This window comes from Liolophura sinensis, chromosome 6 (genome assembly GCF_032854445.1).
Source record: "Liolophura sinensis isolate JHLJ2023 chromosome 6, CUHK_Ljap_v2, whole genome shotgun sequence".
Lineage (NCBI taxonomy): Eukaryota > Metazoa > Mollusca > Polyplacophora > Chitonida > Chitonidae > Liolophura > Liolophura sinensis.
This window is the reverse complement of record NC_088300.1, coordinates 52,196,480-52,211,829: the sequence shown is the minus strand read 5'-3', so window position 1 is coordinate 52,211,829 and position 15,350 is coordinate 52,196,480. Positions and strand designations below refer to the sequence as shown.

Genomic DNA, 15,350 nt, shown 5'->3' with positions numbered 1-15,350 from the left:
GCTAAGTCTTCCCAGGGAGCAGTCAGTCTTTGGCAGCCTGTGGTAGGCTGCTCATTCAAATGCAGCTCCTGTTAAAAACATTACTCTCATGGCTAGACATGAACTCTGGTATAAGCTCCATTGATCTCACCAGCCAGTGTGGGTGTTTGGCTTGAAAGAGTAAACCTCATTAAGAACTTGGCACAAATTTCCAGGGAATAGGTTTTATGAAAGTATGTTGGAAAGTTATAAAGCAGTAATGCCTATACATAAATTATGTATGTTTTTCACATGATGTCAGCATTAATAACTGTTAATCCACTGCTTCCCATGTTGTGTTTGTTGAAGTTACAGGATACATTAGTTGAGATAACAGTTAAGATACAAGCCCAACTAGGCCTACTAGGCATTCTGCAGCCTTGAAGCCATTTTTCCATTCAAATTTTTGAGCATCTCTGCTGTACGTTCTGGTTAGGCTTCCAGGCTTAACTTGGAAGACTATTGTTCTCACTCAGATTATTTTTCTTCTTCTCTGACGCCTGTTTTTTTTTTTGGTTTTGCAAGAAAACTGCATGTCACAGCTGTTAACTCTCTGCACATGTTCACTACCAAATTGCTCGGGTTACCTGCTGGAGTATAAAACTTCACGTACCTGTGACCCACTTTTCGGCCATATTGGAGCAATATGAAAATCTAAAAAAAGACTTCTCCTCCAGGACCGTTGATCAGATCGCATTGGAGATTGATATACATGCACAAAACTACTGGGGGAATAAGGATTGAAACTTTTCTGCAAATCAGTTGAGAAATGTGGAAGCTCGCTACTGGTCGTTTTAGTCACTTGATGACCTGTGGATGAATTTTTAAAAAACGTGATAGCTATTAGATGTACTTTGGCCTGCTGAATACACTCATGGTTTTAATTTTTTCCTATGATGTATAGTTTTTCTTGAAATTGAAATTAAAACTCATTTCAGGGTCATTTTAAAAATGTCACATGACCGAACACCATAATATTTATTTATTTTATTTGATTGGTGTTTTACACCGTACTCAAGAATATTTCACTTATACGACGGTGGCCAGCATTATGGAAACCGGGCAGAGCCCGGGGGAAACCCACGACCATCCGCAGGTTGCTGGCAGACCTTTCCACATACGGCCGGAGAGGAAGCCAGCATGAGCTGGACTTGAACTCACAGTGACCGCATTAGTGAGAGGCTCCTGGGTCATTACAGACACCATAATAGCTATGAACCTGAAAATTGGTCAGTAAATAGATCAATCACAGATCTTCGTTGTTGACTGGTAGTCCACACACTGACTTTGACTGATAGTTTTGCCATTGAAATGCGTTTAAAAACTTGTTATTTTCATTCATAGTCAACTCGTAAAATTACAATATCTCCAAAACTGGTAAAGGTAGAAAAAACAATCAGCATGAAGCAGTTTTTGATGTTTTGTTCTATTTGGCCAGTTGCGTGATTTAGCAATCATTTTGAATATTTTTCCGTAAATCGAGTATTGATCTTTGGATGAAATTTCTCTTGCAAGTTTTAGGTGGATCGCGGTACATATATTGTACAAAAAGGTTTTATCTGGTATGTAAGTTGTACAATAACTGACCAATGAAATTAGCTTAAAAATAGGTCAAGTCTAAAAACTGTTCAAAATGATTAAATAAATACACTGTCTAGTACTCCTTGACCTCCGGATTACAAATCAAAGAATTATCTTTGTACTTTGTATAGTTTTCAGGTTACGACCAAAAAACTATCAAAAATATGAAGTATGATGTAAAACCCCCCAATGTGCATACATGCAAAGACAACCCATTCAAATACCTAAGGAGCTTCGTGCTAAACTGCACGAAGCCCGCTCACTGTAGAGTGCTGTCTACAGGGCGTGTATTCTAATTCTGTCTGGTGACAGGAGCAGTAGGTCAAAGGAACAATCTCTCTTCTGTAGATATGGCCCAGCACAGCTATTTGAGAGCAATGTTTTTTTTTTTTTGTTTTTTTTTCTTTTCACTGTCTTGCACCATCGCCTCAATGAACATTACCCCTAGCAGTCACGGTTCAAGTTCAGTTGATTCCTGCCAATCTTCAATTACCATGAAATTATTAGGCCTCAGATTACCAGTCCTAGCAGCCTGGGTTCAAATCCAGTCCACTCCTTACCATTCTTAGCAAATTCATGTCGGTTTTAAATATGGACACCATGGTTTATTTTGTGGGAGATTGTGATTGCGGGTATCACTGAAATAGTTTTGTTTTTGTTGAATATATGAGACGTGGTTTCCGCAGGCACGTGCAATTCACTCGTTCGGAGAGTTTATTGCCAAACCTGGGGACGTTTCAGAAGAGGTAGAACTAATAGATTTAAACGGTCTGTGATGGAAAAAGTGGAAAGTTTTAGAAAGTAAAAGCTTTAAGCTATGTGTACAGACTGCTTGGAAGCAGTTCTGGTTCTGATTACTCTAAATGAGAACATGTTTGTAATTGTGAAGAAGACCATAACAGACTTGTGAACACGATGTCCATTACTTTAGGAAAGTTTCTGATGTTGTTTTCGAGATCTCAGGTTTATTTCTGGGTGTTATCTTGTCAGATGTCTTAGAAACTGACCACATGCATGTATCAGATGCTAGAACTTGGATCCTCCATGGCCGAGGGGGTTAGCACGCCATGCCTGTGAGTTCAAGTCCAGCTCATGCTGGCTTCCTCTCTGGCCATTTGTGGGAAGGTGGGAAGGCCTGTGACCTGTGGATGGTCATGGGTTTCCTCTATGCTCTGCTGGGTTTCCTCCCACCATAATGCTGGCCGCCGTCGTATAAGTGAAATGTTCTGGAGTATGGCATGAATACACCTATCAAATAAATAAATAAATAAAATGCTAGGACTGTGAACATCAATTCTATAACTACCTGTATAAATATGAAGACAATCTGGGCATTAGGTTACATGAACATGGGAAATGGCATGGCCAGACATTATATACTGGCAGTGTTGGAGCTGCAAGTGCTCATCTGGCTTTCTCCCAGCCAATTTTGTAGATGCATGATACATTTTTGTAGTTATCACGATATTTGACAATCACTCAAAATTAAATTAATTTTGTATGATGAGTAATGAAATGTGAGTACGGGTTTGTACTTAATTAGACCTGTCAAACATAAAACTGTGAGTTCTGTATAATCAACATGATTGATAAATCGTCTTCACTTTTCCCTTCCCAAGAATACTAACAATAGAGCCTTAGCTAGCCCAGTTGGTACACATGAAATAATTGCCACAAGGGCTAACTGTCAGCTAGATAAGTTGACCAGCAAGGGTAAAATATGTGAGAATACAATTGTCCGTTCTCCTGCTTTAGTAATCTAAAAGCAAATGAGAACCTATGTTCTTTTTTTTTGAAGCAGTTGACTTACAGTTTACTTCATTTCAACATAATTGTCAGTCTACAACTTAATGTTGTAAATGCTGTGTGTTTTTCAGTGTATCTCTACCAGCCAAAACCTGCCCATGTTGGTGCGTCGTAAAGAAGCCAAAGATTATGGGACCAAGAAGATGGTGGAGGGTCACTACAAAGCTGGGGACATCTGCCTGGTGGTGGAGGATGTTGTCACGAGTGGCTCCAGTGTGCTGGAGACAGTAGAGGTAAGTAACACTTTACCTGTGGGAATGGTTCTGCCGTCATCATTAAGGGGTACCGTAAACCCCTAAACGTGATCCTCTTGGTATTCTGTAGATGTCAGTAAACATTTCAGTATTTTGTGGGTTTATGTACAGGTATTGAACAGTAAACGAAATAAGCTTTAGTTACATGTGATAGAGCACTAATGAAATAATGAACATACAGGGCTTTCATAATCTTTTTGAGCAGAAGTTTGATATCAAGGACATGTTTCATCAGACAGGTAATGCTGTAAACACGCTGTGTCATACCTGTCCTAAATCCTGGCTCTGACAAGGCACAGGTGTGTCCCACAAAATAATTTCCTAATACAGTTAGGCTTAAATGTACAAGGTATTTCACTTATACACACTATCATACCACTAATATTGTGCAATAAGTCTGCGAAACTACGGGTAATAACACAGGTGTTCCCTTGCAGCCGACAGGACTTGTAATCAACAAATAAAGTTCAAGCACGTTCACAGAGTGCAATTTGCCCGATTGACATGCAGAACTTAACAAAATGGAAACGTGTCATGTAAAATTGCAATGAAATAGAGTAGGTGGTGTATTTAGTAGACTAACTTTGTATTTGACAAATCCTTATGAGTCTTTTGAGTTGTGTTCATTTACTCCTTTTTTTCCTTACCAACACATCAGGGTCATGGGTAGAATTTGGTGTCCATGAAAATTAGAGTGTGTATATATAGAAGAAACTGTTTTCAGTACCCGGGGGAAACCATCAGAGCTCAACAGGCAACTGACCTGTACAGGTGCGCATCCACTTGTAAAACTGCTGTAGGCTTCCTCCCACCCCCCGTATGCTTGCCATCATATAAGTGAAAAAATTTTGAGTATGGTGTAAAACCCCAGTCAAATAAAAAAATAAATAAATTTGAAACTGCTGCTCAACCAACAACACCAGACGTTTGACAAAATCAAGCATTCTTTCCATGGCAGCTTCTTTTTTCCATATGCAAAATGAACAGTTATTGATGGCTCTGTGTGTGACATTTAAAGTCTTATCACTCAATTTATGAGGCCTTGGTTTTGTCTTACGCATCAGTTTGTGATTGGTCACCGGTATCCAGGTAACTTAAGACCACAGATAGAGACAGTGTTTTGGGAGACAATTGTGTCATCTAAAGGTGCTCTGGTTATCTATGGTATTTTTGTTGAGGCTAATGCTCAGGTAGACTGTTGTAAGCTCTTTATTCACATAGATGTGTCTGTAGCTCTTACTGTGATTATATCTCAGGCAGTATAGTCAGGCCTGGCTAAGGCTGATGTCCTCTTCACTGCCCACGGCTCTATTGATTTCATGTAGGCTTCTCCGCCCCGACCAATCATCTGTTTGGATTACATTATATTTAACCAATACCAAAACCCTATTATAACTAAAGCTCTTCTGACATTCTATTGCTGTTCGTCTGCTCAGAACATGTGGACCTGAAAATCAAGGCAAGATTTAGACAGCTGTGCCATTTTTCCATTTGAAATGCGTTGTAAATCTGATAAATAAGGTGGATGAAATATACAAGAAGCATTAAGTAAATTTAGAACAATTTACACATGTATCTCTTCAAGTAGAAGAAAAGAAAAAGTGTAAAGCAAATATGAAAGACGCATTGTTATGAAGTAAAGTATTTAGACATTAACAAGCTTAAAATGTGATGCTAGTTGACACCTGCATTAATTTGATGCTTGCATTTTGTGGCATTTTATGCTTTCCCTATGAAAATATTGTTGTTGCAACATGTGCAGTATTAGATTGGTTTATCGTTGGGGAAACATGATGTTTGTAGGATGTACAATGAGTGGAGGGTTCCTGCAGCATGTAGACAGATACTTTCTGTTAATTACTGTTAACTGCTGAAGGACACACATTCAAACTGTGTAGAGTACTGTTGTTTGATCAGGTGTTAGACGGATTGATTATGTGCCACACCTGAAAACACTTAGTCTGATTTTAGTGTGTTGAAGTTGTGATCTGTTACCAGCACTGTGTGGAGGCCGTGTCAACCACCCCCGCAATTTTGTCCCAAACACCCACCTGCTACAGCAGCTAAATCATCATCCAAAAAAAAGTTGCATCTACATTTCGTGGCATTACCTTTGTATGTTTGAGGATTTCATAGAAATTTAATTGTCATACACTTCCCAGCATCAAGCATGTAGTCAAAGCAGTTGTATAATGTAAATGGCATGAGGACATGAAAGACGTGAAACCTGACACAAATGATAACATTTCCTCACAAGGCTAATTTCTATTTTGATTGCACCTGCCTTGCACAATTTACAGTATTTGTGTGTGGTAAATCACATTATACCCACACGATGCAAGACTAGATTTGACCTCCTGTTCACTTTATCATAGTTAGTATTACTTAGGAAGAATCTGTACACTGCAGTTTATGAGCATATGTTGTAATTGATTGCTTATAGTGTGTTTTATAATTTAATATTTTATTGCAAATGGTAGATTAGCGATATATATATATATATATATATATATATACATAAATCAGCTGAACAGTTTGAGACTCATTGTTCTTATCATTTTTTTGTTTTTTTGTTGAAGAAATATGTGCTTTTGTGAAATCTCTCCATAAACCAACATATTGTGACAGGTCTCCTGTCTGTGTGGCCATTCGTCAGGCAGCTTATGAAAAATTAAGGCGGAGTGTGAAAAAAAAAAGGATTGTCAGCTAACAGATCCAGTGTACATAAAGAACTTGCTGGAACTATCTTGTTGGAGCGGCCAGAAACCACTGTTGCAATGCAAACTAAAGTAAATGGTCGGAAAAGTAAAAAAAATTAGTGGAAGTATTCATCCACATGCGGCTTTAAATATTAGGGATTAAGAGAAGTGATTATAGATGTAGTTGTACACACAGTGTGAATTTGAATGTAGCTGGTTATGTATGCAGACGTTCATTGGCATGCCCAGAAGTAAATGTGGTGCACACTGTGCCATTTCATTGACTGCACCATCAGTTCTCTCTGCTATACAGGTGTGCCTGATCAAAGGCTTTGATGAGTTGCTGCTGGCTATGACACTTGTGATAAGGGCCATATGTTTGTCTCTGTGAGTTTTGTTGAATTCTGTCTGTATACAGTACAGGCTAGTTAGGGATACGGCTGAGAGACGAATTGGGTGTGCTCACTGATAATGCTGTTGAAATTTCATGCATTGATGAGTTGGGGAGATAATGTGTTGATTTGGGGCAAGGTGGTCGACATGCATGCAGGCGGATGGCCCGATACCCTCCATTGCACTCAAGATTTAATAATGATTTTATAAACATTTTAACTCCAGTGGTTGATTTTTAAAATTGCCCACCTTGATTTGTCTAGAATGTTAAAGCAAAGGTGGTTAATATTTAGGTGGATTTTATTTTTATGAATTAGTGGGCAGCAAATGAGACATGGAGTTAATCAGTATATATACAGGTGATCCCCAGATTACCTGAGGGTGGAGGTGAAGTCTGCTGTCAGGTAATGCAATATACAGGTGTGTTATCAGGACAAGGCTTTCAGCTGACTGAAATGGTCTCGCTGTATCTATGCTTCGAGACCGATCAATACTATCAGGTCCAGCTGCACCAGATCAGCTTTTATTCCATAACCAGATTGGAAGCTTTTGAGACACATCTCTGCGGCGTATTTTTGTGTTGGCCAAGAGTTGCTCTCTGGCTAGCATTGAAACACCGGACGACATTGTCTAAAGAATTTCCAGGGAAGAGTTGAGATCTTCCTACAGATCTTTCTTACATGTGAATGTAGATGTATCCTAGCATTTCTCAGGCTTTAGCAGGAGTCCATTGGGCAAATCGTTGGACCTGGCTTAGGCATTGTTTATTTATAGTTCTCATGTAACAGTTACTCTGTATTCAGAGCAGTGTTGCACAATGGCATTCACTCTAACACTAAACTGACAGGTAAAATGTATTAACCCGAACAATGCTGTTACCGAAGCCTGTCTATTTAGCTGAGCTAGAACGAGTCAATAGTTCACTGGAAAGGTCAGCTAATTCTTCACTTTGGCCTACAAACCATATGTACATGTACCTAGTTAGTAAATGGTGTCGGTGTGATATTCATATTGGCATGGCTTACATATGGCTACATATCACCTAATCACCCATATCAGGCGTATGTATGTTAAAATACTCCTGTCCTTCATGTACCCCTACCACTTTCTGTTGAGCACACCTGTGTGTCTTTTGTCCACTTTGCTAAATGCAAGAGTCTACTCTGGATGGATTTGAGGATTGGATGAAACACTTTCTCTTTGAAAATTTTAAATAGATTTTACAGTTTCCCCTTTAAGAAGCAATGCTCAAATAAGTTTACCCTTATGTTGCTGCAGAATAACTGTCTTAGTTTTTTGAGTATAGCATGAGGGCATAGTCTACCTACATGTGTGCTGAAGGCGTGGATATTTGGACCCATTCACTGTTTGGCCTGTTACCCAATTTGCAACCCCACATTTCCCAGTTGGGAACTGATTTTCTGAAAGTATACCTTTTTCAGGTATGCACACCTGCCTTGTGCAGTTTGACCATTAGGGGTAAGGTGTAATATGAAAAGTGAAGGTTGTGTGTTTGATTTTGGTTAACTTTAATATGCATTTACAAGTTTTTTGACCTAGGTACCAGTTAACTGTATCACAGCACATATGTACAAACAGCAAAAGTGTACCTTTGTACACTTTTCACTTCAAACATGAGGTTTTGGTATTAAAATTTTCCCATTTGTGGATCATGCCCTGAGCATAGCTGATAGACAGTAGATATATCAGTGAGACCTTAGCATTAGGCATTGTCATGGCTGTAAGCACATGTACATGTATGGTGTATGCTACAGATGTTCAGAGGAGTAAGTGTCTTTTGTCCTTCATGGATATAAATCCATTAAGTGAAAATACATGTAGTTTAAAGGATACATGAAAAGAACTAAAAGATTATGTTTCCAAATGAAGAAAATTATGACCTGGAATTTTGATTAAAAAATTCATTTTGGTGGTATTTTTATACCTGTTAATTACCCCACTGTATTTTGCATATTTTCCATCATTGGTCTGATTTTTTTCAAAAATTGCGTCATCGTTGATCTTTGCTCAGAACTCCGTGTAGACTCCTGAAGTGCCCCAAGCCTGGTGAAGTACGTTGCTACATTGTGGGCAAGGTGACTTGTTCACAGATACTGCATGGCTTCTTCAGGCCAGCTTCACACCCCCTCCGCGCACCTACACCTGCCCCCATTTAGTCTGTTCCCCACACCCCTGCCCCCCATTTTACCAATGCTGTTTGATCTGTCCCCCACATAGTTCTTTTTATACAAGAATCATCACTGGCATCATCTCTGGGGCCTCAAGAAATCTGTACTTGAAGCCATTTTTACCTCTCAAAGTGAAAGTTAAAAAATTTGTTTGTACTATTATATGTTATTACATATGATAACCTGCACATTAAGAAATAAAACCAAAGTGTTTCAAATATGCTTTAATGTCTCTAGGTTTGAACTGAAAGTGTTTATGGTACATGTACCTGATTGATGAATTTTCAGGCTGAAGATTTACTCAAGAAATTTAAGAACAGAACCTGCATTAAGTGAAGTACATGTAGGGAGTATTTCAGATGCTTTATGACCAAATTCACTTTCATTATAGCATGATCTTGTGTTTGAGGTACAATACGTGCTCAAAATATATTTGAACTAATGGTCAAGATAGAAGGATATACATATGTTGGAGAGATTTTAGTTAATGATGGTGGGATTCCAGAGGAAAGTGGCAATATTCAAGTAGGTGATGGATGGAGTAAAAAGAGAGTGAAGTTGCATGTCAGTAAATCATGATAAATGAATGCAGTGCTGGCAGCTATCTATTTTGACCAAGATGATTGCTACAGATTATGACGCTGAACAGAATGAATGCTTGTTGACTGTAAAATATATTGTACATACACATCGTAAATCTCGCCGTTAAAACACCAGTCGAGTTTGATATGCCTTCCAGGGCATATAAACCAAACCAAGGGCAGTATGATCTTGTCTGGATAATATAGACGTAATTATGAGATTTGATCTCGTTGGGCACGGCTCAGATTAAAGGCAGAGATGTTCAAAGCCTTATGAAAAGTGCTTGATGAAGTGGAAACCAGGCTTCATATTTATATTAATGAAGAATTGATTCTCTAATGGTGCATGGTATTCCACAGACCCATAAAGACATAGTTTGGCTGGGAACTGGAACCACCTGTGTGACGATGTGAGGGCGAAGCCAAGCATGTACGTGTACTGCAGTCTGGTAGGGGCCTCTGCGGAGTGCAGCCTTCTGTTAGATCAATCTCTGGGTGACAAATGAACACGCTATAGCGGCTTGGCGGCTTGATAACGGGAGGCAATCTTGGCATGGTGAATTGTTAGATCAAGCGTGTTGCACCACCAGTCCAAACTGCCTTACTAATTGCCCTCAAATTGACCCATTTTATTTGTCTGTTTATAGTACCGATCACACACCCTACCCCCATCCCCCTTTCTCCCATCTAACCACGCCCCCTTACCCTCCTTAGTCTATTTGTCAGGTGTACCACCGGAGCCATCATACGACCAGAGATTACTGCCGAATATGTTTAAAGCCCCAGAGAGTTCTTCTGCTTGACTGAGCTGTCGTATTGAAGGGGAATATGCCCCAGTGATGTATTAAACTAGCCCAAGTATGTTTGCACCAGTCAGCCTTCCAGAACCCCTCTGATCAATGTATTGAATAGACTGTGTATATGGGCTGATCCTGTGTGCTGGAGACAAGCTGATGAGCATGCATGCCCCTATATTTAACTAGGGTTTAATTCTGAAGAGGAACAAACTATTCATTAGGAGACCAGCAGTCCGTAATGGTGTCTACCAGCTTGACTGCCCTCCCCTGCCAGTGGACTTCACTTACCTCAGACATGCACAGTGCCTGGCATTCCCCTCTTAGATCAGACACTCGTTTGTTAATAAAGTTGGGTTGGGGGATTTGGGGAGCAGCCCAGCAGGCTGTTAAGTGCAAAGCAGTCAAAATCTAAAATTGCTTGAAATTGATGTCTTTAATGTGTTGTTTGTGCTAGGGTTTTTTTTCTTTTCTTTTTTTTTTTTTTTTTTGAGGCAGAAAGAATGGCTGCCCAAACATGAGTTGAATTAGTGTTCAGCTTGAAACAACTTCCTACCTAGATACACACTCCTACAACAGAATTCACCTTTGAGCGCATGTTTGGGTTTATATGCCGCAGGTCCCTGGGAACATTGAATCTTTTTCAGTTGCAAGTGGTTTTAAAGCAGCTAGCACTTTGTCTTGGCTATTTGCATTTTCAAGTCATCAAGGGTGATGAAAGATGGGAATGTTTTTCAAGTCTGTGTATAGATGAAATAACTAACACTGGCTCCCATCGACCCAGTTTTCATGGCTTCAGCATGTGTCTGGGCCACAGCTCCATAATTATTCTGTGGTCTTATTAGATTCTGTCAGGGATAAGTTTTCATTACTATTCTGAACAGGTATGAAGATGTTAAATAGACTAGGATGGCTTTAGGCAGTGGCTTGTACAGATGAAAGCGAAATAGTCACCTTACACGCAGCAGTTTTTTTTATTTGTGTCAAATCTTTTATCTCCTTGACTTTGTTAATGAGACCAGTTGTAAGATTCTGACTTTCCCTTCGTCTGGATCATAGGACTGCTTTTCTGCTAGCGTGACCTGATAACATAGCCATCACATGTCCTGGAGGTTTGGTGTAGCAACATGATGCTGTTGCAATTAAATTGCCATGTTATTATGCAGCCATACGTCACAATTGTGTGACAGCTCTGATGCGTGAACGAACTCCTCTGTGTCTGCAGAAAGAAGATATCTCACCTCAGAAGTTAGCCGTGCTAACTTCTAAACTGCATCTTTTGGCACAACTCTGTCATAGTATCTCTCATCCAAGCATTTCAACTAACTTGCACGTGTCACCCCTCATCCCAGGTGCACCACACCTGGCATCCCTCGTTTCGGTTGTACTAACTTTTTCATAGCATCCGTCATCCCTGTTCTGCTAATTCTTACAAAACATCCCTCATTTCAGGTGTGCTAACGTTCACATAACTTTCCTCATCCCTGGTGCTAATTCTTACATAGATGTAGCCTTCCTCATCCCAAGTTAGCTAACTATTACATAGCATTCCTCATCCCAGGTGTGGTAACTTTTACATAACATCCCTCACTCAAGATGTGCTAATTTTTACAAAGCATTAGAATCCCTCATCCCAAGTTAACTTACTCTTGCTTAGTATCCCTCATCCCAAGTTAACTTACTTTTGCTTATTATCCCTTTTCCTAGGTGTGCTAACTCTTACTTAGCACCCTCATCCCATGTGGGCTAATTCTTACATAGCCTCCCTTGTCCAAGGTGTGCTAACTCTTACATAGCTTCCCACATCCCAGGTGTGCTAGCTCTTACATAGCATCCCTCATCCCAGGTGTGCTTATTCTGACATATCATTCCTCATCTGAGGTCTGGAGGTGTGCTAATTCTTACGTAGCATGCCTCATTCCAGATTGCTGATTCTTATATAGCATCCCTCATCGCTAGTTTACTAACTAATTAATACATATCCCCCCTCACTTGTGTACTAACTCCTAAGTAAGATCTCTCATCACGGTTATTATAGTAACTCAAACATGCATACATGTACATGTAGAACCCCTCACCGTTGTCTTGAGTGCAATGTAAATCGCACCCTGGTGATGGCAGCTCTTACATACATGTATCCTCCTCTTCCCAGTTGTGCTATCCCCTACACGGCATCCCATATTGTGGTAATGGCAACTCTTACACATCCTCCTCTTCCCAGTTGTGCTAACCCCTACACGGCATCCCATATTGTGGTAATGTCAACTCTTACACATCCTCCTCTTCCCAGTTGTGCTAACCCCTACACGGCATCCCATATTGTGGTAATGGCAACTCTTACACATCCTCCTCTTCCCAGTTGTGCTAACCCCTACACGGCATCCCATATTGTGGTAATGGCAACTCTTACACATCGTCCTCTTCCCAGTTGTGCTAACTCCTCCACGGCATCCCATATTGTGGTAATGGCAACTCTTACAGATCCTCCTCTTCCCAGTTGTGCTAACCCCTACACGGCATCCCATATTGTGGTAATGTCAACTCTTACACATCCTCCTCTTCCCAGTTGTGCTAACCCCTACACGGCATCCCATATTGTGGTAATGGCAACTCTTACACATCCTCCTCTTCCCAGTTGTGCTAACCCCTACACGGCATCACATATTGTGGTAATGGCAACTCTTACACATCCTCCTCTTCCCAGTTGTGCTAACCCCTACACGGCATCCCATATTGTGGTAATGGCAACTCTTAGATATCCTCCTCTTCCCAGTTGTGCTAACCCTTACACAGCATTCCACACCCTAGTAATGACAACTCTTACATATCCTCCTCTTCCCAGTTGTGCTAACCCCTACACAGCATCCCACACCCTAGTAATGGCAACTCTTACATATCCTCCTTCCCAGTAGTGCTACACAATATCCCTCATACTCATGCTATTTGTATCTCCTACATGTATGATGTACATAATGGCCTGATAAGCACATATCACATATTTGGAGTATTCTTCAGAGTGAGCACAGAACTTTATTAATCAGAGAGCCATAGCTCAAAACTCAATTTGGAGGTTAATGTTTGCCTGTTATCTGCTTGTCATGAGTATTAAAGGTGTGGGTTTCCCCATTCCCATTTTGCTCCACCCAGAAAGTGAACTGCAGTTGTTTGCATGAAATATTCTTGTACCTGAAACAATCTAGTAAATGCATGTAAAAGATTCTGGTATATGCATGTAACAGATTCTGGTATGTGCATGTAACAGATTCTGGTATGTGCATGTAGAAAGGTGAAAGGATGTCCGGTAGATGAGACAGCAGTGTCTGTGTGACAATATTGTTATGCATGTAGTGATAGTATAGAAGGGCAACTTTTGCTCCCAAGGGCTAGGTTGTTTATGTTTGTCTTATCATTTAATGTTAAGTTTATCACAGGTACTGGACAACTGTAGTCCTGTGCTTTGCTGCACTACATTATTTCTAACAGATAATACACACAAAAGGAAAAGATTGCCGGGAAGCAGGATTAGATAACTCCATTTGCTCATATGTATTCAGATCAATTTGCAGGAAATATGAGAATAGGCAAGTGAAAAAAGATTAACCTTGGTGAAGTACCTGACATCTGTGTGCTTTTGTTCACGGCTCATTTACAGTTTCCTGTTGAGGTGTGTGTTTATGAGGGGTGATTGAGGGCATACCACAGCATTGTGTGAGCTGGGCTGGTGGCCAATGGTGGTGGTGAGCCGGGTGTGGGATAGATAACCAGTACACCAGTATTCACATGTATAGGGTGGGATGGGGCAGTCTGCACTGATATACCTCCCACCCTGCCCAGTATGATTCTTCTGATAGAGATATTGATTTTCAATTGATTCTAATGATGCACATGTAATTCACTTCAGTGCTGTGGAAGATTAGGGTATTCAAAACGTTTAATGATTGTTGAAGGTAAAAAGGAAAACGAAAGAAATCATACCAGTTTATAAGCAGAATCTATATGTACCTAGCCATTTTTTGGCAAAAATTTGGTGTATTGATGTGGAAAGGTACATTAAGGAGAATTGTTCTGTAAGTATGGCACAGGGCAATTCTTGACAAGTGTAACAATGATATGAGGTAACGTCTTGACCAGTGTAACCATGATACTTGGCAATGTCTTGACCAGTGTAACCACGACACTAGGTGATGTATTGCCCAGTGCAAACATGATAGTAGGCGATGTCTTGCCCACTGCAATCATGATGTTAGACAATGTCTTGACCAGTGTAACTATGATACTGGGCGATGTCTTGACCAATGTAACTATGATACTAGGTGATGTCTTGACCAGTGCAATCATGATGCTAGGCGATGTCTTGCCCACTGCAGTCATGATGTTAGACAATGTCTTGACCAGTGTAACTATGATACTGGGCGATGTCTTGACCAATGTAACTATGATACTAGGTGATGTCTTGACCAGTGCAATCATGATGCTAGGCGATGTATTGACCAGTGTAACATGATTCTCTGCAATGTCTTGACCAGTGGAACCATGATGCTAGGCAAGGTCTTTACCAGTGTAACCATGATGCTAGGCAATGTCTTGACCAGTGTAATCATGATACTAGGCATTGTCTTGACCAGTGTAACCATGATACAAGGCATTGTGTTGACCACTCTAACTATAACACTGGACAGTGTCTTGATCGCTCTAACAGTGATACTAGGCAATGTGTAATCACCAGTATATCCAGTTTTGAATCATATACAGGTAGTAGTAATAATGAAGTGAATTCTTTGCCAGAGTGAAGCAGGGAAGGGAAATTATGGTTTAAATATATACAAACTGTGGTGCTAAGGCTTGGTGGATATAAAAAAAGTGGGAGTTGTTTATTCGTCTTTAATTTGATCAATCTTCGCTGTGCCCGTAAAGTGAAAGATACCAGCACCTGCTGGCTTCTAATGAATCTCGCTCTGATACACGCTATCCCATTGGCTGTGTCTCTCCTGTGGTCCAGTGAGTGAGCTTCTAACAAACTGTGAAGTGTGTACAA

General features: G+C 40.3%; 1 protein-coding gene across 1 annotated transcript in view; it reads left to right on the top strand.

Moving 5' to 3' along the window:
- The window catches only part of LOC135466424 (uridine 5'-monophosphate synthase-like), a 63,251-nt gene that overhangs the window by 35,206 nt on the left and 12,695 nt on the right, over positions 1-15,350 (top strand). The window contains exon 3 of the mRNA XM_064743881.1: positions 3,477-3,638. Coding sequence (XP_064599951.1) covers positions 3,477-3,638 — 162 coding nt within the window. The remainder of the gene's footprint in view (positions 1-3,476; positions 3,639-15,350) is intronic.